The sequence below is a fragment of the Heteronotia binoei genome, chromosome 10 (genome assembly GCF_032191835.1).
Source record: "Heteronotia binoei isolate CCM8104 ecotype False Entrance Well chromosome 10, APGP_CSIRO_Hbin_v1, whole genome shotgun sequence".
Lineage (NCBI taxonomy): Eukaryota > Metazoa > Chordata > Lepidosauria > Squamata > Gekkonidae > Heteronotia > Heteronotia binoei.
The window spans coordinates 86273414-86299191 of NC_083232.1; the positions used below are offsets into that span (position 1 = coordinate 86273414).

Below are 25778 nucleotides of genomic sequence, written 5' to 3' on the forward strand. Positions count from 1 at the left end.
ACCACTACAGACTCACAGTAGGGCAAGATCACGTGCTCATATATGTGCCCATGACACCTTTACCTGTCCTGGCCCTTATCAACATCAAAGCACATAGGGAAAGAAGTACTTTACTCCCTTTCTCACAATACAAGAATACATGGGCACTCCATGAAATTGCTGAAGAATCGGGTTAGAAAAGATAACAGGAAGTACTGCTTCACCCAAAGGGTGATTAACTCATGGAATTCGCTGCCACAGGAGGTGGTGGCAGCTACAAGCACAGATAGCTTCAAGAGGGGATTGGATAAACGTATGGAGCAGAGGTCCACAGGGTGTTGATGGAACTCTCTGTCTGGGGCAGTGATGCTCTGTATTCTTGGTGCTTGGAGGGGTGGGTGGGGAGACAGTGGGAGGACTTCTAGTGTCCTGGCCCCACTGGTGGACCTCCTGATGGCACCTGGGATATTTTGGCTACTGTGTGACACAGAGAGTTGCACTGGCCTGATCCAACATGGCTTCTCTTATGTTCTCAACCCATTTGCAATCAGATAACATGCACAGCCTGTGTGCCATGAACATATGAACTCACGGCTAGCTTAACTTGTCAGCAACTGAGCCACAAGTCAAGTTTGTCATCACATGAGATGATGGCATCTTAATGCGCTCTACAATTTATATAGACACAATTGCTGCTGGCCACCCTAAACACTGGGCTGGTTATAAACCAAAATTAATATGTGTGATGAATCTGGGCACCCGCCGCAAACACATAGCTTAGGTTGGGGGAAGGATCCATGACATTGCAGCTACCTGAGAAGCAAAGACAGGTGGAATAACAGCAGCAAATAAAGTGTGTTATTACATCTATAAAATAAGGGAGCAGTGACTGGCCAACAACCTAGAAAATAAACTGTTTTAAATGCTTTTCAGTTAAAGAGGTGAAGCATTCCAATGGGCGGTTTTTGCTGTCTTCTCATTTAGCTCTGATTGAACCTAACGGGGGGAGGGGGGAGTTTAAGCGTATCTGAAGGGCCATCAACACAATTAAAACTCTTAAACAAGAACACAAAGGTTGATGAAGAGGGTCATTCAGCCATTTCTACAAGGTCACTGTTGCGATCACAAATAAATTCTTAAACCTTAAAAATCATGGGATGACCTAAAGACAAGTCCTGGAGTCAGGAATTAACGCCTGTTGTTCATTTTGTTTTGTCATCCCTCGGTGGTGGAAAATGCCATTAAGTCATAACTTACTTCATAAGAACATAAAAGAAGCCATATTGGGTGTAGTGAGAGCCAGTTTGGTGTAGTGGTTAAGTGTGTGGACTCTAACTGGGGAACCGGGTTTGATTCCCCACTCCTCCACTTGCAGCTGCTGGAATGGCCTTGGAATGGGAATCAGCCATAGCCCTGGCAGAGGTTGTCCTTGAAAGGGCAACTGCTGTGAGAGCCCTCTCGGCCCCACCCACCTCACAGGGTGTCTGTTGTGGGGGAGGAAGATAAAGAAGATCGTGAGCCGCTCTGAGACTCTGAGCAGAGGGCAGAATACAAATCCAATGTCGTTGTCATATTGGATCAGGCAAATAGCCCGACCAGCCCAACACTGTCACACAGTGGACAAAAAAAACAAAAAACAGGTGCCATCAGGAGGTCCACCAGTGCAGCTGGGACACTAGAGGCCCTCCCACTGTTGCCCCTCCCAAGCACCAAGAATACAGAGCAGCACTTGCCCCAGACCGAGAGTTCCATCTATACCTTGTAGCTAATAGCTACTGATGGACCTCTGCTCCATATATTTATCCAACATGATATGTTTATAAACGTATGATAACCCCATAGGGTTCTCAGGGCAAGAGACCATCCGAGGTGGTTTGCCTTTTCCTGCCTCTGCGTCGCAACCCCAGACCCCCAAAATCTGACAAGATCAGGATAGTGGTTGACATCCAGGTCACGATCATCCCTTACTCCCAGGTAACAGATACAGAACATGGGTGATACTACACTACAAGATTACTCTACTCAACCAGCTCTGCCCAGGAGAGCCAAAACAGCTCCAAACTCCAACCGAACTGTTTGCACTGCCATTCACTATATCTTTTCCGGTTATGGATAATCATACATCCCCTACATGCACTGATGCAACAATGTATTTTGATTGAACATCTGAACACCTGCTGGTTCATCTCAACACGCTGCTGCTCGCCCATCATCACAAGCAAGGAGCCAATGGTTTAGCTGGCAATTTGGGTTGTTCGTGAGCAGTTCAAGGCCATTCACCAGGCTGCAGACGACGCATCTGCTTTCCATCTGTGTCTGCTTGGTAAACTTTAACAGCCGCCAATCTATCCGGATCCACAGCAGGGTTTGCATGCATATTTTGCATAGCGCCAAGACAATTACCTACCACCACACAATATCATAGAGCTACCTGACCCAAATATAGCTCTGGGGGAAATCAATTTTCGCTGACTGCACAGGTGCGAAAGCGGCCACAAGACAGAAATAAATAAAACTCCAACCCCACAGCTGCTGGTTGGCACAAAGCTGGTTGGCACAGTGCTTGAACTGCACGCCAGAAAGCAAGAGGAAGATGAGTTGAAGCTCAGCACATGAGTGATTGTGGCTGGCAAAAAAGATTGGCTTGCCTACTGAATTTGTTCGCCATGAATTTCTCAGCACACCTGATTTCTTAGCATCCAGTTTGGCTTCACGCAGGACACAACTGTGCGATAGCTGTGAAGGAAAATATGTAGGACAAAGAAGAAGAAGAGCTGGTTTTTATACCCCGCTTTTCATTACCCGAAGGAGTCTCAGAATGGCCTTCCCTTTCTCTCCCCACAACAGAGACCCTGTGAGGCCGACAAGGCTGAGAGCTCTGAGAGAACTGTGACTGAGAGCTCTGAGAGAACTGTGACTGACCCAAGGTCACCCAGATGGCTGCATGTGGAGGAGTGGAGAATCAAACCCGGTTCTCCAGATTAAAATCTGCCACTCTTAACCACTGCACTGCAATGGCTCTATGTACGTTGCAGGAGGGGGAGGAACTGAAAGAGCCTGTTAATTTCAAGGATATTTCTGCTTTGCAGACAGTTGCTCAGCAAATGTTCTCTTCCAAAACCTGAAATGACTCTGGCTCATTTAAACATGGCTGACGGATTTCTAGATGCCAGGGGGCAAAGGGAAGGGAGCTGCAATATCGATAGTTCTGATGTGCATAAACATTCGTTGTTCAGAGCCTCCGCTCAGCTAAAGCCAAACAGACAAATGTCAACATATCAAACAGTTCTCTGCATCGGCAAGTTCCAAACCGAACCATACGGGTGTCCCTGGCCACAGAGAAAACAGCTGGATCAATACTTAAACTTCAAGCCCAGCAGCCCAGTAGATGAAATGCTGAAACTGACCCAGAAGACTAGCATTAAAACACCTTCTCAGATGAGAAAATCGCTCAGATGGCCTAGGGAGATCACTGGATGAGATCCAGCCAGCTGTTGCACTCGGTTGTGGTGGTGGAATGTACTGTCAAGCCACAGCCAATTTACTGCGACTCCTTGGACATTTTAAAGGCCAGACGTTCAGAGGTGGTTTGCCGTTGCCTGCCTCTGTGTCATAACCCTGCATTTCCTTGATGGTCTCCCATCCAAGCACAAACCGGGGCTGACCCTGCTTAGCTTTCAAGAGCTGAAGAGATCAGGCTCGCCTAGGCCAGGGGTGGCCAGATTTACTGTACTTAATATAACAGCCACATTGAATATATGTCAGATGTTCGAGAGCTGAATGGCATGAACGTTAGAGGGAGGGAGAGAGGGAGGGAGGAAGGAAGGAAGGGAGGGAGGAAGGAAGGCGAGGAGGGAGAGAGAGGAGGAAACAAAGCAACTTTCACTTTAAATGCACTCTCCAAGCTGCTGGCTGCTTTGGCTTGGAGAAGTGATTGAAAGAGAGAAATGCCTTCTCCAAGCCAGCTGATGGGGCGGTGAGGGCTTTGAGAGCCACAAAATCTTTGTGAAAGAGTCACACGTGGCTCCTGAGCCACAGTTTGGCTACCCCTGGCCTGGGCCATCCAGCGTCTGTTTCACTTACGCGGACCCAATTCCCTGTCACACTACAGCCCCCTTCCCATTCTCATGATTCTCAGCATAGCTTCTTTGGAATGGCCAAAGTGACTGCTATCTTCCTTTTTCAGCAGTAGAAAAGCTGGTCAGACCCAAGCCGCTCTCAGTTCAAATCATTACGCACGGGGCGACTGTGGAGTGAACTCACAAATGCCACTGTTTTGGAAGAACCTCCCAACACAAATGCAACAAATAAATAATTAAAACCTTACGCAGCCAGGGACCAACGTACCTGCAGGACCGTCTCTTCCCGTATATGCCCCAGAGGTCGCTTCGTTCGGCCTCCCAAGATAGATTGACCATCCTTGGCCCAAGAGATGCCTGTCTTGACTCTACCAGGGCCAGGACCTTTTTAGTCGTGGCCCCAACCTGGTAGAATCAGCTCCCTATGGAGATCCAGGCCCTAGCTGGCTTGTTAGCCTTCTGTAGGGCCTGTAAAACAGAGCTGTTCCACCAGGTTTTTGGGTGAAGCAGCGGGCATCTATCTATTAGATCAGTTGGCCTCCCCTATTGTACTATTCTACTGGGCTGATCTGCTGTACTGTCCTATACCTCTTATTATACCGTCTTGCTGGACCATCCTGTTGGGCGGAATATAATAATAACAGTAATAATAGTAAATAATAATAATAGAAACAGTGATAAAGAATGTGACAGGGAAACACTGAGGAAATGGGAATTGGAATCTCATTCACCTTTGTCTGAAAGAAGGCAAGTCCAGGTGTAAGAAGAGTCCTGCCGGATCAAACCAATAGTCCTTCTAGTCCAGAATCCTATTTCACACAGTGGCCAACCAGTTACCCTGAATTGCCAACAACAGGGCATAGAGGCCAAGGCCTTCCCCGATATTGCCTCCCATTATTCCCTATGGAGACCAATTCCCATAAGGTATAATGGAAAATTGATCCCTGGGAATCTGGTGCTCTGGGGGGCTGTTCTTTGAGACAGAGGCTCCAGATTGTCAGCATAGCATCTGGGGACTCTCTTCAAAACACCCCCCAAGTTTCAAAAATATTGGACTAGGGGGGGTCCAATTTTATGAGCCTCAAAAGAAGATGCCCCTACTCTCCATTATTTCCTATGGGAGGATGGCATTTTAAAACAGCACGGTCCCTTTAAATGTGATGGCCAGAACTCCCTTCAGAGTTACATTATGCTTGCCACACCCTTCTCCTGGCTCCACCTCCAAAGTCTCCTGGCTCCACCCCCAAAGTCCCCAGATTTTTCTTGAGTTGGACTTGGCAACCCTAATACAAGGTGGCTTTGACATGCTAACCTTTTTTCAAACATCACCTAACATCACCACTTCCCATCCAAACCACTACTGCTGTGTCTACTAATATGGTATATACCAAAAGGCATTTGTTCTGAAAAAACAGAGATGCAAAGAAATGCAAGGCACTGTACTGTACCTTTGGCAAGCAGGCACTGCAGCGGAGTGAAGACATGCTCCATAGCAGCTGATCAACTTTGTCCTTTTAAAAAACTAAAACAGAACAAAACAAAACAAAAAGTGTTTTAAATTACAGTTCATGAATCTGGCTTATTAATTCAATATTTAATTAGACTGCAGTTATACCCCCAGCACCACATTCCCCAAGAAAGACTACTGAGAAACCGCTACAAATTTGCAGGCGCACGCAAATATCGATTTTAAAATAAATACATTTAAAGCTGATTTACACGGAACTGCCGAGCGTTACATACGGCAGGTGGCAGAAAGCCCACTCCAGTGTGAAGAGATTAATCCATAAGTACATTGGGTACTGACCAGGTTGATAGATAGTGTGACACACAGTTCAAGGGATTGGGGGGGGGGGGGGAAATTGAGTTCTGGAGGGGCAGGAAAGCAGCAAATGGAATGAGCGTGCTCCGAGAGGGTTCTGTCTTCAATTGGTAAATATTGATTTCTGCAGAACGAAGTTGCCACCCAAAGTCAAAATTTAATAATAAGCAGAATGACGAAGGTTGCACTAACTGTGTATTTACAGTTCCAATGAAACAGACTGCATTGTGGGTCGAAAAAGAGGCATAATTCATTTTCAGGAGGCACACTACAGTTGAACAGACTTCTGCGATTTTTTTCCTCTGGGCACCCCAGCAATGTGTTTCCTGGCCTACTTCCTTCTACCCAAAGCAAAGACCCAATTCTGGCTTATCTCACTGGAACAGGGAGTGCTTCACAAGTGCCCAGGAAGTAAGCCATTAACATCTGTCTGGAGTACCCACTTGGGAAATATCTGCCTCCATTACAGGAGGTCACTTGGCTTGGAACCACCCAACGTTTGGCTTCAGCAGACTTGAGACTTGGGAGTCCACCATCTTTGGATGTACATCATCCAACAGTGGAGAACACCAGTCCAATGTAGTGGTTAAGTGTGCGTACTCTAATGTAGAACAAACGGGTTTGATTCTCTACTCCTCCACATGCAACAGCTGGAGTGACCTTGGGTCAGTCATAGCTTTCTCAGAGCTGTTCTGCTCAAGAGCAGTCTTGAAAGAGCTTTCTCAGCCCCACCTACCTCATAGGGTGTCTATTGTGCGGAGGGGAAGGAAAAGGAAATCATAAACCACTCTGAGAGTATGAGTGAAGGGTGGGGTATAAATCCAGTCTCATTCTCCTTCTTTTAATCAGAAACGGTGCAGTCTCACTTCAATACCATCTCACTCTGGCACATGGGAAAAGTCAGGCCTTAGCGCCAAATAAGTATACATAACATGCATTTATTTACTTCATTTCTACTCCACCTTTCTCTTCAGTGGCTTACATCACCTCCTCCATTTTATGTTCATAGCACTCTTTGTGAGGTAGGTTAAGAGACAAAGGTGTGACTAGACTAGGCCACTCAGCAATCTTCTAGCGGCAGAGTGGAGATTAAAATCTGGCTCTCTCAGATCCTATTCCAACGTTCGAACCACTACACCCCTTTGACTCACTGTTATGGGGATAAAGTCCCAATAAACACCACAAAACTTACCTCTGAATTAACAGGAATTGTAATGCTGCAATCCCTCAGAAACTTATTTAGGGCTAAACCCCATTGACTTTCTAAGTAAACACACACAGAACTGGATTGTATAGCTTGTTTTTTTAAGGAAAGTCTTTGGTGCTTAGCTGGATTTAGTGATGCTGACAAATTAGTTCACACTCTGCTGGGTTTTCCTCCACCCCTTGCTATTAGTTTCCAGGTTTTTTTATTGCTTGAGATATTATAGGGATGCTTTTAAGAAGCTTCAGGGACCATGACTGGCCAGGGAGAGAGGTAAAAATCTAACCCGTAAATAAATAATAAGAACTAAACTATAACTGAATTAGGACCTTCACTTGTGAGGAAAAGTACTTATATGGTCAAAGATGACATCTCAAAAAATAAATAAATGGAGCCATCCTAAACAGAATTACATGCCTCCATTCAAGTCTAATGGGTGTAACTGTTTAGGATTGAGTTGTTAGGATATTATTACAATATTATCAGCAGCTGTAATCTACTACAATGAGGGCATAGAAGGGACATTGTATGATGTTGGCCAACATTCTGGAAACTCTATGGTAATAACGTAATTTCCAGGGCGTCAGCTGAAGTGCTGATTTCAACAAGTCATACAACTTTATATCTTGCCCTACCCCAAAACTACCTTAAATATGTGCAACACAGAGAAAGTTCTTCAAGCACATGTGTTACTGTCGGCCATACAGATACTGCTGAGATTTAGCACTGCTTGCAAGTCAGAGAGGCACAGACACAAGTCCCTCCCGATCCAATTGCCCAAAGTGGGTCTTCACCAGAGACTTTTTTTTTTAACTGAACATAGAAAATAATTTTTAGCTGGCGATCCCAGGGATTGAACTTTGGACCATCCACACAAAAAGCATGTGTTGCTACCACTAAACTGCAACCAGACCTGCCACTGGAAGACCTGCTCTTAACTTGTTCTGCCTCCTTATTGTCTACCAATAAATAACTTCCCATCTTTCTAATTCTCTCCACTTGTGAAAATGCTTAAAGCCAGGGCCTCCTCCAGATGCCACAAAGTCCCATTCAAAATGGTGGCATTTTCAATTACGTTTTTTGATCCTTTACCAAAAATGGGGGGGAGGGGGGATATCTGAGGAGGTGGGAGCTGGTTGAGTTCAATCCAGAAAAATCAAGGAGGAAAAAAGTTTGCCCACCGAGGATCATATATATGAGCAATGGAACTGAGTTGTAATTCACTGCTATTATTATTACCAGGCCCCGGATTCAGCAGGAGCTCACAGGAGCACAGCTCCTGAACCTTTCTGAGGGTTCCCCCTCCTCCTCCGCACCTTGTCCATTGAATAGTAGGTGCAGCTGCATAACAATCCCTGGATGAGCTCCACCTCCTATTTTTCTACAAAGCGACCCCTGATTATTACTATTATGATTCAAATGGCATCAATAACAAAAAGACCTGAATAAAAAAGTGGACCTCCAGTTACTGTCTAGGGTAGGGGTGACCAAACATGCTTAATGTAAGAGCCGCAAAGAATAAATGTTGAATGCTTGAGAGCCACAAGACATAAACATCAGATGTTTGAGAGCCATGAGGGAGGGAGGGAGGAAGCAAGGGGAAAAAATGGAGAGGGAGGGAGAAGTGGAAAGAAAGCAGCTTTAACTTTAAATGCATTCCCCAAGCTTCTGGCTGGCTTTGAGAGCCACATTAAATGTGTGAAAGAGCTACATGGGGCTTCTGAGCCACAATTTGGCCACCCCGATCTAGGGCATGACAGGAGTTAGAAAGTGTGTGAATATACATGCTAAGATGACCAAAGTCAGGCTCCTTTCACATCTGAATGATCTGCCGTCAAGACATAATCAAGTTCCATCACATCGGACAGAACCTAGCTTCATCACATTTGAAATAATCTGAGCACTCTTCTTGTAGCTTCAAGCTTAGTCAAATCTGGCTCAGTCAGAGCCTAAATGCCCCCATTCACACACACCTTTCGGTCAGTTATAAGCCAAGGCATTTCCTCAAGATCAGTGCAAAGTTCTTATCAGTGCAAAAGAGTTCTTATCTACAGGACATGATTCAATGCACCTTAATTTGTTCCTGAAAGAAACCCAGGGACAAGGTCATGCCTTTCCCTAATTTGTTTCTGAAAGAAACCAAGAGGCAAGGCCATGACTTCGGGGCGATTGCCACAGAGCACTCAGTGTTTCTACTTTGCTGCTTAACACTGGAAGTGAATTGAAATTTCCAAAATGAACAGAAATTATATATTGCAGATGGGAAAAATCATCGCCACTTTGGGGTTAAACCAGACCGAGAGTCCAACTGGATAGGTGCTTTCACACACTCTGAATAATGCTTTTTAAATGTAGTTTAGCACTTGTTTGCAAGTGATTTTTCCCCCCATTTCACACAGTCCATTCCAGTTGCAAAGTGCAGTGAAAGGGGACTAAAAGTGCATTAATTCATTAGTGTGAAAGTAGGTCTACGCTGTAGATGTAACAGGGCAAATGCACTCACATGTATTTGTTCAGGAGGGCAATCATGGGGGTCTTTTATATAAGAAAATGGAATGGATGAGTCAGGGAAACTTCTCTCCTTGTTTACTCAGGCTTATGACTTGAAATGTCATTCTCCCAAACAGGGGTCATTTTGTAAGAAAAAGGGTGCTGGAGCTCATTAGCACAACTCATTTGCATATGCCACATATCCCTGACATCACCTGAAGGTGTACTCAATTATAGCAGCATCTACCTTAAAACCCTTCTTGAATTACAATTGTCATAATAAAACCTTTCTCCCCTCATACTTTTAAAATTACTTTCTCCTGTGTGGCCACAGTGGCATGATGAAGATTTCCATCTGTATGCTAGATACGTTTAGGTTATTTTCCCCTTTTTTGTGAGGAAAATATTAGAAAGTTTCTCACAGGGGGTTTGAACAACGGAGCCCAGAAGCAATTATTTGTGGTGAGGGGGAGGTAAGAAAGAGCACAATAAAATTTAGAGGTTCCAGAGCTCTGCTTCTGTGAGCTCCTGCCCAAAATGAGGCCTGCTCCCAAAACAGGTCCATCCCATGCCTGAAGTGAGGTAGGTTTTTTCTTTTTTTCCTTTTAAATATTAAACAATGGAGCAGCCTATGGTAGGGAAGAGGAAGGTTTCTCTCTCCCTTCACCCAAACCCTGTGCTCCGTGTTTTATGTATGAATTGTTACTAGGGCTGCCAACTTTGGGTTGAGATATTCCCGGAGATATTGGGGCGGAGCCTTGGGAGGGCAGCTTCTATTCTATTTTATTTATTTTATTCTAACCCGCTCTCCCAGAACTGCCTCAGAGCATATGAACATATATGAACATATGAAGCTGTCTTATACTGAATCAGACCCTCGGTCCATCAAAGTCAGTATTGTCTACTCAGACTGGCAGCGGCACTCCAGAGTCTCAAGCTGAGGGTTTTCACACCTATTCGCCTGGACCCTTTTTAGTTGGAGATGCCGAGGATTGAACCTGGGACCTTCTGCTTACCAAGCAGAGGCTCTACCACTGAGCCATTGTCCCTCCCCAGTTATGAGCAAGTGACAACACCTCATAACTATACAACAAAACCTTCCAAAATACAATACAAGTTAATAAATAACAATAAAATCAATAAAACAGCATACACTTTACAGGTTAAGATGGTGTACTCAAACAGAGGGGCAATATATACCATTTGGAGAAGGAGAAAAAGAGGAGGGAGAAGCAGGCGGAAGGGAAGGAGGGGGAGGGCTAAACCTGTTGTACCTATCAACTGGCCACCCAATGCTGCCCGGTGGAACAGCTCTGTTTTGCAGGCCCTGCAGAATTCTACCAGATCCTTCAGGGTCTCAGTCTCTCCTGGAAGAACATTCTACCAGGCCAGAGCCAGGGCCCAAAAAGCCCTGGTCAAGAACAGTTGGACGCTCTCTGGGCCGGGGACCATCAGTAAATTTTGGCCGCTGGAGTGTAGCGCTCTGGGGGGATGTACCAGGAAAGGCGGTTCCAAAGGTATGCTGGTCCCTGACTGTTAAGGGCTTGCAAGGGTGTCGAACTCATTTGTTATGAGGACTGGATCGGACATAATTTTTTTTTAATTAATCAGATTTTATTAACAGATTTTCAGTTTACAATAAAGAACACTGTAATCTATCACCTCAAATAATGCAGCCTTAGTGAGGATATAATAAACTAATTTAGAAAAAAAAAAAAACAAGAAGAAAAAGTAATCCATCAAATAGAGAACCAAGGAGCAGTCATACAATTATACTGAAGAGCATCCAGTGAAAATACATTCTATCGACTGATTCTACTGTAGGAATATACAAACAACTGTCCCGATATTCTATTAAGAAATCCAGTTAATCAAACTCAACTAATTAGAGCTCACAGTTTTTGTATGCAGACCAGAGCAGAGAAAGTGAACCCAGAACATATTAGAAATAGAGCATATCATGATAAAAACGTTTTTTGGGGGAGAATATTATGTTTGGTGAGATATTCCACTATTTGGGACCAGAACACAGTAAATTTTTCTTGAGTACGTTCTGTCAGGGCATCAGCACTGTAAGTGGATCTGACATAAATGAGACCTTGCTGGGCCGGGCCATGTCAGGCTGGGCCATGTGTGTACCTATTTAAGATTAGGTAGGAGAGAGATAAACTTTTTAAAAGACACAAACACGACTAAAGATTTTTTTAAAAAAAACTTAAAACATGTTTAAAACATTAGCATTTGTTAGTCTTAAAGGTGCTTTCTTTGTATCTCTCCTATGGGATCCAGGGAACTGGCAAAAGAAGGAGGATACCAGGAGGGTGAGGAACCTCAGCCAATGGAGAAAATTGAGGTTTTGCTCTGTAGCTCCTGTGCAATTGAGCAAGCCTTGCAAAGCAAGCTGAGATGCAGAAGGAAGCAAGAGAGAGGGAGAAGGAAGCAGACAAGAGTCAGTTGCTTGGGGGCCTGATAGAAGCGCTCAGGGGGCCTGATTCGGCCACCGGGCCGCATGTTTGACACCCCTACTTTAAAGGGGGGAAAGGTGCTCAGCAAGATATAATTCCATAGAGTCCACCCTCTAAAGCAGCCATTTTCTTCAGGGGAACTGATCTCTAGTCTGGAGATAGTTGTAATCCCAGGAGATCTCCAGGTTCCGCCTGGAAGCTAGCAAGCCTAACTGGTAGGCCTTTTGCGAACACACACACGCCATCACATCAGTTTGGCACTTAGATTGAACCGCAGGGCTGGACTCTTCTTTTTCAGACCAATTCACACACTGCAAAGCCCTCATGTCCCCACATATCTTGGTGATGTATACATAAATTCCCACCCCTCCTCAGGGCATTTCAGGGTAGGAAAATGGCAAAGGGAGAGCTGAAACCCCACTCTCCTCATGACCCCAATCCAAATCAGGCCCCCACATATTTATTGAAGCTGATTTATATTCCGCCCTCCCCACAAGCGGGCTCAGGGCGGATTACAACATATAAAACAACGTAACTAGGCAAAACATAAATATATTAAACAGTTAACATATTTAAAACAGACAGCCATAAGGTAGTGTGACAGAACCGGCCCAATTTGACCTTCAAACCCAGTCCCCTCTGGGTTGCCAACTCCTGGAGGGAGTTCTCTTCTCCCTTGGAGCCGGGGCTGGAAGACAACAGACTGCTACTCTCCAGCCAGTAGCCAGCAGCCATATTTGACCATGTGGCTGGGCCTGGCTGGATGCAGGAAGCCTGAAGCAACGAGTTATCATTAGAAGATTTTGTGATTTACTAAGCTTAGCCGTGCCTACCCTTCTTAGTTTGGTGTAGTGGTTAAGTGTGCGGACTCTTATCTGGGAGAACAGGGTTTGATTCCCCACTCCTCCACTTGCACCTGCTAGCATGGCCTTGGGTCAGCCATAGCTCTGGCAGAGGTTGTCCTTGAAAGGGCAGCTGCTGTGAGAGCCCTCTCCAGCCCCACCCACCCCACAGGGTGTCTGTTGTGGGGGAGGAAGGTAAAGGAGATTGTGAGCCGCTCTGAGACTCTTTGGAGTGAAGGGCGGGATATAAATCCAATATCTTCTTCTTCTTCTACATCTGATAGGGCAAGTGTTTAAAGCAGGGACAGAAGGATGCGTTTCAAACCAATTTTTGTTTTATCTTCTGGCTGCTGATCGTGTGCTGATCTAAGATTAGGCTTGTAAACTTTCACTTTTTTTTAAATGAACATTTTCTATTTTGAATGTTGGCAGTAAAGCTCTGTACCACATAGTCCCCCAACCGCCTTAGACCATGCTATTGTAAGAGGGGAGTCCCGGGAAGACATGCAGTTGACAAGGGTGCCAATCCTCCAGGCAGTTCCCAAGGCACTTGGTCTTTGAGGCATCCAGGTGCTGGGTAACAGAGGACCTTGAGGCCAGGCCTCAGAACTGGAAAGGGGAATTGGGAATCCTGTTCCTCTCAGTCAGGAACCCCTAAATTGAGCAGGTGGTGGCAGTCTGCCCTAGCGGCAGGAAGAAAAACAGCTCCCTCCAGGAGTTGGCAACCCCAGAGAGAGAGGATGGGACCGGGTCTGAAGGTCAGAGACGGCTGCCATTGAACACAAACTTCTCAGAACTGGCCCGTGCAGTTAGGATTAAGTTCCAACAGGGCCGGTGAAAGACACACGGGAGGACTTTGGGACATCATAATGTGTGAACGGATCCTGAGAGAGGAAGCAATCCTGAACTATTTTTCTTTTCACCTAACAAGTTTCTTTGGGTAGGTTCAATGGGGTGAGAAGGGCTGTAGCAACAGGGCAGCACGTTTACCTAATGGGAAGAAACAGTGTCTGGATCGGATCTTCAACGCTAAGGCATTCTCCAAAGCACAGAACAGGAGATGCAATCCCCTAATTAGGAAAGCATCCCTTTTGCGTGTGTGCTTCATTTCCCAGGGGTGTCAAACATGTGGCCCTGGGGCCGAATTAGCCCCCCAGAGGGCTCCCATCAGGTCCCCGAGCAACTGGCTGTCATCTGCTTCCTTCTTCCTCTCTCTTGCTTCCTTCTGCATCACAGCTTGCTTTGCCAGGCTTGCTCAACTGCACAGGAGCTACAGAGCAGAGCCTCTATTTTCTCCATTGGCTGAGGCTCCTCCCTTGGGGTGGAAGGGGGGAGGGAGAGCTTGCTTTGACAGGCTCTCTCAATCATCCAGCAGAGCAACGGAGCCAAGCCTCTCTTCTTTCTATTGGCTGAGCCTCCTCTCCCTCCTGGTCCCCTGGGGAAGGAAGGAAAGAGCCAGAGCTTCCTTTGCCCAGCTCCCTGGATCCCATGGGAGATACAAAAAAACGCACCTTTACCAATGAGTGCAAATTTTTTAATCATGTCTTATTTTAAGTTTTTTTTTAAAAAAACCAAATCTTTAATTATGTTTGTCTGTTTATTTTACAGAGTTTTTATCTACCTGGCATTACATTTTATGACACACATGGCCCAGCCTGACAAGGTCTCATTTATTGTCAGCAGGTAGCGGGACCATGGAGGTACACAACCAGGGAATAACAAAAATACTCTCCGGGTACAAAACGATTATTCAAATATAATTGAAGATTTCAACATTTCATGTGTAAATTACAACAGTACAGCAAAACAACCACCCTGTGCATGCAACTAAGCTATTGTCCGTAATAACGTTCATAAAATAAAGTCCAATGATGAAAAAAAGAACCGGTCCAATCTCGTTTCAGATCTTGACAATCCTTCTTCAGGGACCATCTTTCTCATGCATAGGTACAGCAGTGTGATGGTGCCACAGTTCATTTAGAATTCACTGCATTCTATATAAAATATACATACACGTTTCATATACAGACAGGGAAATCCATATCCTTATCAAGATCCGAAACGAGATTGGACAGCTCTTTTTTCATCGTTGGGACTTTATTTTATGAACGTTATTAGACAGTAGCATAGTTACGTGCACAGCATGGCTGTTTTGCTGTACTATTGTAATTTGCACATAAAATGTTGAAATCCTCAATTATATTTGAATAATTGTTTTGTACGCGGAGAGTATTTGTTATTTCAAGGTCTCGTTTATGTCTGATCCGGCCCTCAAAACAAATGAGTTCGACACCCCTGATTCATACCTTGCCTTTCTCCTCAATGGAAAACCAAAGTGGCTGATCTCATTCCCCTCTCCTCCATTTTATCCCATGTGGTACCTTAAGCTGCGACGCAGGGATGCCAGCCTTCAGACAGGACCCATGGGGATCCCTTGGCATGACAGCTCCTCTCCAGACAACAGAGACCAGTTCCCCTGGAGGAAATGGATTCTTTGGAGGGTGGGCTCTACGGCATTGTACCCCGCTGAGGGCCCTTGGCCTCCCCAAGCTCCATCCCCATATCTCCAGGAATTTCCCAACCTGGAGTTGGCATCCCTACCCCCCATTCCTCGCAGGTGGCCAAGGGGGACCTGCCAACCCTAGCTGAGGGTGTGCCACTGGCCCACAGTCACCCAACAAGTTTCCACAGCAAAATGGGGATTGGATAAGAAATCTCCCAAATCCTAACCCAGGAGTGTCCAAACTTGCTTAATGTTAAGAGCCACGTAGAAGAATCGTCAGATGTTTGGGAGCTGGAAGGAAGGAAGGGGTGGAAAGAAAGCAACTTTAAATGCCTTCTCCAAGCTGGTCAATGGGAGGGTGGGCTTTGAGAGCCGCACAATACGTGTGAAAGAGTCGCACGTGGCTCCCAAGCCACAGTTTGGCCACCCGTCCTAGCCCAACTACTCTAACCGTTCCACCTCACTAGCTCCCTGAGCCGTCTGGTCCTGTAAATGCTGGAAATGGATTCCACCCCCCAACGCCGGGATTAAAAGTTGAGCCTGGCATCAACCCCTAAAACGTAATAATTAAGAATAGGTGTCCCTCTTCTCAGAACATGTGCAGAGTGCATTTCTTTCACATCTGATCAACCACAGTCAAGTCTTCAGACAAGGAGGAGGGGGGAGGGGGGCGTTTAAAGAGATCCGATGCAAACGCTGCCATAGAATTCCACTAAGGATTGGGGGGTCTCACCCCATTCACACACCTCCGCTTAGAGAAAGCAAGCCCCGCCGTTGCAACGCGGGCTTCAACCGGACCCGGTTTCCAGGGGGAAGGGACGGGCTGCAATAGTGACCGTCTTGCAAGATCGCTTCTCTCCTCTCTCCCCACCGCTCCCCGTAGGGAAGGGAAGGACTGGAGGGAGAAACTGCCAAGAGCCACTTGAAGCAGCTGCTAACCGAGGCGGGAAAGAGGCGAACGGGAGACGCCGCCGCCGCGAAGGGCTGCAACTGCAAGCCTGCGCCCGTCCCCTCGCAAGATCCCCAACCGAGGGCTTCCTTCCGAGCAACCGCCGCATAGGCTGGGGCAGCCAAGGGGCAAAAAGAAGCAAGCAGCGCGCGGCTCCCGATCCCGATCGGCCAAGGCAGAAAAAGCCAAAAAGAGGGTTTGCTCGCTCTCGGCGGGGAGTACCTGGCGCTGCAGGCACGGGGACGCGCGCGCGCTCTCTCTCTCGCGGGCTGCTGCACCGACCTGGGGACTCGCGGCCGCCGCGGGCAGGAGGGAAGGGCGACGCGGGAAGGGAGAGAGCCGAGCGCCTCGATGGCCGCCGCCATCCGTGGCTCGGCAATCGATTGAGGACTGCAGCAAGCCGGGGCGGGGGGGGGGAGAGGGGGAGGAAGGCGAGGCTGCTGGTGCAGCAGGAAACCGCGGGCGCTTCTTTTGCAAAAGGAGAGCGAAGCCGGAGCCCGCCGGGCTGTGCAAAAATTAGATAGATAGATAGATAGATAGATAGATGATAGATAGATAGATAGATAGATAGATAGATAGATAGATAGATAGATAGATAGATAGATAGATAGATAGATAGATAGATAGATAGATAGATAGATAGATAGATAGCAAAAAGTGCTATGTGAAACACTGGTGTCATCAGGGGTGTGGCCTAATATGCAAATGAGTTCCTGTTGGGCTTTTTCTACCAAAAAAGCCCTTGAGAAAGAGAGAGAAAAATCCCTGCAATTCCGGGTTTGTCTCTCCTTCCAGGAGAAGCGCCCATTTCCGAGACTGGCTGGGGACGATTCTCCAAAGGGGAAAGGGGGCGCCAACGCCGGGCGCTCCTGGCCTTTGCATCGCTGCAGGGGAGGAGATCAGTTCTGCTTAATCCATTCGCGCGGCCTTATGATCCCCCAATGGCCCTTCCGATTAGGAAGCCTCCGGCTTGGGGCTGTTGCAGAAGGCAAGTCAGGGCAGAAGGCAGCCCCGTGGAGCAAAGGGACCCCTAAGTCAGTGGCTTTCGGAGGGCTGCCGCCTGGGGTTCAGCTGTGGAAACGCGGCTGCCCTGAGGCGCCAGGGATATAGCTGGGGAGCGCTTCAGGGGGCTCTTCAGCCGGCTTTTGACCTCTCTCGTCCTGTCAGTGTGGTCCTGAAAACAGAAAGGCAGGCAAAGCCCAAGTGGGGCAGGGAGGAATGGGGACATTTTATTGGGTCCAGCAGAGAAAGGCTGGGCTTGCAAGAGTGGCTGTGTACGGGAGGGAGGGAGGGGGGGTTCCTTTGCAAAGCAGACTCTTGACTACACTTGAGCATCATATGGTTAAAGCGATGGACGGTTGTGCCAGAAAGTGCATTTCCTTTTTCGGGGGGGGGGGGGGAGCATTCCAAAAAGAATGGCGGAGAATGTCAATTGGGGTTCACATATTTATTCCATTTATACCCCGCTTTCTCCTCAAGAGGAGCCCCATGGTGCACAGTGTTAAAGCTGCAGTACTGCAGTCTTAAGCTGTGCTCACGACCTGAGTTCGATCCCCAGCGGAAGCTGGGTTTTCAGGTAGCCGGCTCGAGGTTGACTCAGCCTTCCATCCTTCCGAGGTCGGTAAAATGAGTACCCAGCTTGCTGGGGGGAAAGTGTAGATGACTGGGGAAGGCAGTGGCAAACCACCCCGTAAAAAGTCTGCTGTGAAAACATTGTGAAAGCAAGGTCACCCCAGAGTCGGAAACGACTGGTGCTTGCACAGGGGACCTTTCCTTCTCCTCAAGGGGGACCCTAAATGACTCTCATTTTCCTCTTCTCCATTTTGTCCTCCAACAACACTGTGAGGTAGGTTAGGCCAAGAGGGTGTGACTGGCCCAAGGTCACCCAGCAAGCTTCCAGGGCAGAGTGGGGATTCGAACCTGCATCTCCCCAATCTTAGCCAGACAACATTGAACAACCTGAAATAATATCCATAAAACATAGATCTTCAGGCTACAAGCAGACTATCAAAACAACAGCTACAAAAACAGGATCCTACATTTAAAAGACTGGGTAAATAAATGCTTTGGCAGAAAAGCAAATGCTTGGCAAGCATCAAAGGGGAGGATGTTCCAAAGGAAAGGTACCACCACTGAAAAGGCCCTGTCTCTGGTTGCCACGCTTCTCACCTCTGCAAGCCAGGAGGTGCATAAAGAGTACAATTTAGGAAGATGATCAACTGGCAGGCTGGAAAGTAGGGGAGGAAGTGATCTTTCAAGTCCCCTGTCCTCAAGCCGTTTGGAGAGACTTAAAGAAGAACCAGCACGTTCAATTACCTCCACAAACAGGGGCAGCCAGTGGAGTTCTTCCAACACAGTGGTTTTGGATGGAATGTCACCCAGCCAACGATATCCTGCATTTACATGTCAGTTATGGACCAGATAGTCTGGCTGACTTGCAAATGATTGCTGTTGCACAGCAGTCCCCAACCTTTTTGGCACCAGGGAACGGTTTTGTGGAAGACAATTTTTCCACAGACTGGGAAAGGGGTGTGTGTGATGGTTTCAGGATGATACAATTGTGCACTTTATTTCTATTAGTTTGGTGTAGTGGTTAAGTGTGCAGACTCTTATCTGGCAGAACTGGGTTTGATTCCCCACTCCTCCACTTGCAGTTGCTGGAATGGCCTTGGGTCAGGCATAGCTCTCACAGAGTTGTCCTTGAAAGGGCAGCTTCTGCGAGAGCTCTCTCAGGCCCACCCACCTCACAGGGTGTCTGTTGTGGGGGAGGAAGATAAAGGAGATTATGAGCCACTCTGAGTGGAAGGAGAGATATAAATCCAATGTCGTATTATTATTATTGGTATTATTATTATTATTACATTGTAATATATAATGAAATAATTATACAACTCATGGCCCGGTCGCTAACAGGCCAAGGACCGGTACGGCCCAGAGGTTGGGGACCTGTGCTGTAGCACAATGATAGTACAGCATCCTAAGACAGGCCTGGCCAACTGTGGCTCAGGAGCCACACGTGGCTTTCATACATATTGTGCAGCTCTTGAAGCCCCCTCTGTCCCATAAACTGGTTTGTCCCTTTAAATCATTTCTTCAAGCCAGTCAGCAGCTTGGAGAATGTTTTTAAAGTTGCTTTTTTTTCACCTCTCCTTCCTCCTTCCCCATCTATTTCCTTCCTTCCCTCCCTCCCTCCTTCTTTCCATCCTGCGGCTCTCAAACATCTGATGTCCGTGTCTTGTGGCTCTCAAACAACTGACATGTATTCTGCGTGGCTCTTCTTAAGCAAGCCTAAGCTGCTTTTGTATGCCTCGCTGAAATGAGCACGAAGCATCTCTCTGTGTCTCTCTCCAAGACATTTCTGCAGTTGAGGGGCTAACCCCAGGAGTTTTGGCCTTCCAAGTTGTCTGGTTTCAGGTATAAAAATACGGGGGTTTTTTCTCCCCAGTGGCGACCCAAAAGGGCAAATTAGGCTGAACAAGAGGGGTTCAAAGAAGCCATTAAGAAATTTTACCCTCAGTCATATCCTCTGGAGGTACCTGATACTCTAGCACAGTCGAAGCTGGGTGAACCTTATCATTGCCTGCAGAAGAGACCCCTGGGGTAGCCCCAGGGCTTTTTTTGTAGTAGGAACTCCTTTGCATATTAGGCCAAGCACCCCTGATGTAGCCAATCCTGGAGCCTCCAGGGCTCTTCTTACAGGGCCTACTGTAAGCTCCAGGAGGATTGGCTACATCAGGGGTGTGTGGCCTAATATGCAAAGGAGTTCCTGCTGCAAAAAAAGCCCTGGGTAGCCCCATCAAAGCCCCCCCCCCCCTCCGCCCCCGCAGAGCTTTGCAAGGAAGTACAGGATATAATTAGCTCTCCAAATTAAAGTGCATAGCGGAACGGCTTTCTCTCCTGAGAAGTGCTTCGTGACTAGGGTGTTCTCAAATGAAGGGCATCCATTATTTTCGACAGAGCTGTCATGTTCTGGCGTAAGAGACCACACAGCGCAGAGCGTGGCTCCCCTCCCCTTCCCCCCCCCCAAATAATCTACTGATATTGTATGCTGGTTATTGAAAAGAGCCTCGTGCGAGTAGAATCCAAAAGTTAAAATATAGTCCGAGCACGTTCTGACTGCATGTCCTGTGCAGGAGAACCAGAAATTTGATTTCCTCTTACTTTCTTTTGAAATGCCAAGCTCCAGCAAGATCAAGGTGGGTAGCCACGTTAGGCTGTCGGTAGCAGTAGAAAAGAGCAGGAGTCCAAGAGCATCGTAAAGACTAACAACATTTGTGGCAGGGGAGGCGCTTTTGTGAGTCATAAGAACATAAGAGAAGCCATGTTGGATCAGGCCAACGGCCCATCAAGTCCAACACTCTGTGTCACAAAGTGGCAAAAAATTTTATATACACACATACACTGTGGCTAATAGCCACTGATGGACCTGTGCTCCATATCTTTATCCAAACCCTTCTTGAAGGTGGCTATACTTGTGGCCGCCACCACCTCCTGTGGCAGTGAATTCCACATGTTAATCACCCTTTGGGTGAAGAAGTACTTCCTTTTATCTGTTTTAACCTGTCTGCTCAGCAATTTCATCGAATGCCCACGAGTTCTTGTATTGTGAGAAAGGGAGAAAAGTACTTCTTTCTCTACTTTCTCCATCCCATGCATTATCTTGTAAACCTCTATCATGTCACCCCGCAGTCGACGTTTCTCCAAGCTAAAGAGTCCCAAGCGTTTCAACCTTTCTTCATAGGGAAAGTGCTCCAGCCCTTTAATCATTCTAGTTGCCCTTCTCTGGACTTTCTCCAATGCTATAATATCCTTTTTGAGGTGCGGCGACCAGAACTGCACACAGTACTCCAATGAGACCGCACCATCGATTTATACAGGGGCATTATGATACTGGCTGATTTGTTTTCAATTCCCTTCCTAATAATTCCCAGCATGGCGTTGGCCTTTTTTATTGCAAACGCACACTGACTTGACATTTTCAGTGAGTTATCTACCACGACCCCAAGATCTCTCTCTTGGTCAGTCTCTGCCAGTTCACGCCCCATCAACTTGTATTTGTAGCTGGGATTCCAGTCACTGCACCTTTCTGGCAAAGTGTGAGCAGTGACTCACAAAAGCTCACATCCTTCCACAAATCTTGTGAGTCTGCCATCGCACACACTAAATAATGCACTTTCAATCCGCTTTCAATGCTCTTTACAACTGAATTTTACGGTGTGGACTTGCAAAACCCAGTTGTAAAGTGCATTGAAGGTGGATTGGAAGTGCATCGTTTAGTGTGTGTGACCGCAGCCATGGATTCTTGCTCTTTTCGAAAGTTCCAGCAGTCAACAGGGTGGCAACTACATCCTAAATCCAAGCAAGCTGGCAACTACATCCTAAGAATGTTCTCCGAGAAGCAAACCCTAACAAATTCAGTTGTAGGGTTTATTTATTATTTTATTATATTTGTATCCCGCCCTCCCGACAGGCTCAGGGCGGCTGACAGCAGTTAATAATATTAATAATAAAATCATTACTTAGTTTCCTACAATTTCAGATTACAATCCCTAAAATCCAAGATGGGCATCATTTTTGGTTTTTATTTAGCGCTACATATAATTATGTTGTTAGATGTTATTTGGCACTCTGCATTTATGCTGGGATGAGTTCAGGTATCAATGCTGTGGGGTGGTGGAATAGTGGTCACCTCTCCGTTAGATATTAAACAATTCTGTTTTGCAGGCCCTGCAGAATTGTGGCAAGTCCCGCAGGGCCCTGATGTTTTTGGGAGGTGCGTTCCACAGAGCAGGGGCTGTCACCAAAAAGGCTCTGGCTCTAGTGGCAGACAGCCGAGCTTCTTTTGGCCCAGGGATTGTCAGATTTTGTGAAGTTGATTGTAGTGCTCTCTGACTGGCTCATATGGGGAAAGGCGGCCCCGGAAGTAGACAGGTCCCAGGCCATATAGGGCTTTAAGGGTCATAACCAGCACCTTGAAGCGAACCCAGAAGGCAACCAGGGTTTCTTGTCTCTTGGTGGGAGTGGGGGATGCCCCCACTTCCGGTTTCCCACCACTGCTCAGAACAGCAGTGGGTGAAAAAAATGTTCCTTAAAATAGCTGGTGGCATGATGTCCCAGGAAAACCCAGAAGCGACACATCCCTCTCTAGGAATTGCCAGAAACTCTGTGGCAGAACCAAAGAGTTGTTGGTCATTCCTAGAGAGGACTTAAACCACTTCTAGGGAAAACCCAGTTTTACCATGGAGTTTCTGGTGATTCCTAGAGAGGCTTGATATCACGTCTGATTTTTCCTCAGGAAGTGACATCATGTCACCAGTCCCACATGCCCCACCCCCATCTTCCACTGCTTGCCAAGCTGGAACTAGTCACCCTAATTCAGTGAAACTTACTTCTGGCAAAGTGTTCTTAGCACTGCAGCCCCTTTAGTGAGTGGTTGCTTTTTAGTTTGTCATAAATCAGTAAAGTTGCACCCAGCTCCTGTGGAGACCCCTTTTCTTTCCAGCTCCATTGCTACTGATGGGGCTATGAGAAGAAAAGCTAGGCTGGGCTGTCCCCATCATATTTTAGTCATCGGGATTCTGATCCCCTTGTACTATTGAGGGAGGCTTTTATTTTTTTTGCCCGAGAAGTAGGATGCAAGTATAATAAATGTACAAACAAATTAATAAGGGTTGTTGCTGTTAACTGAACGGTTTTATTTACAGAAGTAAGAATGTTTTTCTTTGCGCCTTTTATTGTTTTCCTGTAATTAGATAAGATGTTTCTGTGGGAGCTAATTAACGTAAAATAGGTGACATTTTAATTGTCCAATTGTTGCTCATTTAATGAATATTTACTGGATCGGAGGCCCGCTTGCTGCAAACGCTGGCAGGGTGCTTAAACACAGATAGCAGGCCCTATAAATTCTTCTGCCTCTTCATCTTTTCTTCCAGCCATCCTTCATAACTAAGGCTGCTGTCGTGTCTCTGGGATTTCCCTTCCTGTATTCGCAAGACTCATGGTGCCATCCTAAACGAAGTTACCCCCTTCCAGGTCCTTCCAGGGGATTAGGAGGGTGTAACAGTGCAATCCTAAGAACACTTCCCTGGGAGTAAGCCCTATTGAATAAACCTGAGGACACCAAGTTTACCTGTTTAAGAGCTCTGCCTAGAATTACAATTACATCTTCTGTGCCAGGGGTGGCCAGACTTGCTTAACTTAAGAGCCTCATAGAGTAAATGTCAGATGTTTGAGAGCCACAAGACATGAATGTCGGAAGGAAGATGGGGGAGCAAGGAGGGAGAGGTGGAAAGAAAACAATGTTAAATGCATTCTCCAAGCCACCAGCTTGGCTTGGAGAAGTAATTTAAAGAGACAAGTGCCTTCTCCATGCTGTCCAACAGGGTGGTGGGGACTTTGAGAGCCAGACAATAGGTGTAAAAGAGCCACGTGTGGCTCCTGAGCCGCAATTTGGCCACCCCTGTAATCTATGCTGATTTACTTTTGCAGAATTAGATGCACGCTTCCCCTGAAACTTTCAATTTAGGTAACCTTCATTTCAATGTTGTGTTGGTCAGCTGTACATAGACACTGCAGAAGGATACCATTTTAGGTCAGGAGTGGGGTTGCCCTGTTACTGGTTTTGGAACCACTGCTCGAGTGCTTCAATTACATTGGTCTCTATTACTCTCAAGGCCGGGAGAGACTTAACAGAGACTAATGAAATTGAAGCACTGGAAGAAGAAGATATTGGATTTATATACCGCCAGTAGCTCACAAAGTAGAATTTTTGCTCACAAGATTCCGCAGCTTAGAGGGGACGTTGCTCAGAACCCTCATTTGCATGGCCTTCGTTCAAATGTATATTACCTCATTGGCTAGCTCAGCAAGGGCAGCCACTCTGAGTGTAGCTGCAAGGAGCCTTTCAAACAATGGGCTTCATTCAAACAGATATTACCTGACTGGCTGAGTCAGCAAGGGCGGCCACTCTGAGTGTAGCTACAAGGAGCCTTTCAAACAATGGGCTTCATTCAAACAGATATAACCTGACTGGCTGACTCAGCAAGGGCGGCCACTCTGAGGGTAGCTGCAAGGAGCCTTTCAAACAATGGGCTTCATTCAAACAGATGTTACCTGATTGTCCCTGTTCCTGGAGCACAATGACTTAGCAATGGTGATCCCTGCTACGGTCACCTCAAGAATAGATCACTATAATGCTCTCTACATGGGGCTACCCTTGACGTTAACCTGGAGACTACAGCTAGTGCAGAACGCTGCGGCGTGGCTGATAATGAGACTCCCTCGATGGGAGCACATTCAGCCGGTGCTGAAAGAGCTGCACTGGCTTCCTGTTGTGTTCCGAGTTCGTTTCAAGGTGTTGGTGTTGACCTTTAAAGCCCTTTATGGTCAGGGACCTGTCTATCTGCGGGACCGCCTTTCTCCGCATATTCTCCAGAGAGCACTGCGTTCGGGGACGAAAAATCTATTGTCCATCCCTGGACCAAAAGAAGCCAGGTTGCGTACGACACAAGCCAGGGCCTTCTTGGTGGCAGCACCAGAACTCTGGAACGCTCTCCCGGAGGCCATAAGGGCCCTGCAGGATTTGTCTACATTCCGCAGGGCCTGTAAGACCGAATTGTTCCAACAGGCCTTCGACATTTAAGCAAGAGAGAGCTGCCACTGGACATCATATAGAGCACCATGCAGAGTACCGATGGTCACCATCGAACTTTCAGAACCGCTATACTGTACTGTATTAATATAGCACTATGAAATGTTTTAAATAATTTAAATATGTAATTACGTTTTATATTTTTTATTGGTTTTTAATGAAAGTAATGTGATGTTGTGAGCCGCCCTGAGTCCGCTTGCGGAGAGGGTGGGATATAAGCTTAACGTAATAAATAAATAAATAAATAAATAAATTGGCTGGCTCAACAAGGACAGCCAATCTGAGTGCAGCTGCAAGGAGCCTCTCCAACAAAGGGTCTTTGTTTGAAGCTCCCAGTATGGTACAATTAGCCGGCAAACTTCCATTGCAGAGGGAGGATTCGAACCCAATTCCTTCAGATCCTAGATCAACACTACATTAGATTGGAAGAAAGGAAGGCCACAGCACTGATTCAGGCAGGCAGCAGCTTCCTATGCGGATGAGGGCTTTGAACGCACGGGAGCCTTTGGTGATTTCATTTAGATCCCCCAGCATGCTGATTGTTTCTCTCCATACAGGAATTACTAGGTTAGCCGCAGCTAATTAGGCTTTGAAAAGCTAGAACTGTGCCCTGCTCCAATTGTTGACTTGCATCGTAAGTGACGGCATGGCCCATTGGGCTGGGCGTCGGGTCTCTCTTAATGTATCTTGCCTGCAACTTGCATGTCTTGCGTGTGCGTTTTCACCCCCCCCCCCCCCGCCCCACGCTTTTCATCTGTGCGTTTGATTCATGGCCCTTTATGCTTCCCCGCCTTT

The 25778-nt window shown here is 46.8% G+C and overlaps 1 protein-coding gene across 1 annotated transcript in view; it reads right to left on the reverse strand.

The window, feature by feature from the left end:
- The window catches only part of TPK1 (thiamin pyrophosphokinase 1), a 551786-nt gene extending 546204 nt beyond the window's left edge, over window positions 1-5582 (reverse strand). The window contains exon 1 of the mRNA XM_060247753.1: window positions 5507-5582. Coding sequence (XP_060103736.1) covers window positions 5507-5549 — 43 coding nt within the window. The 5' untranslated portion in view covers window positions 5550-5582. The remainder of the gene's footprint in view (window positions 1-5506) is intronic.
- Window positions 5583-25778: the final 20196 nt, after the last annotated feature.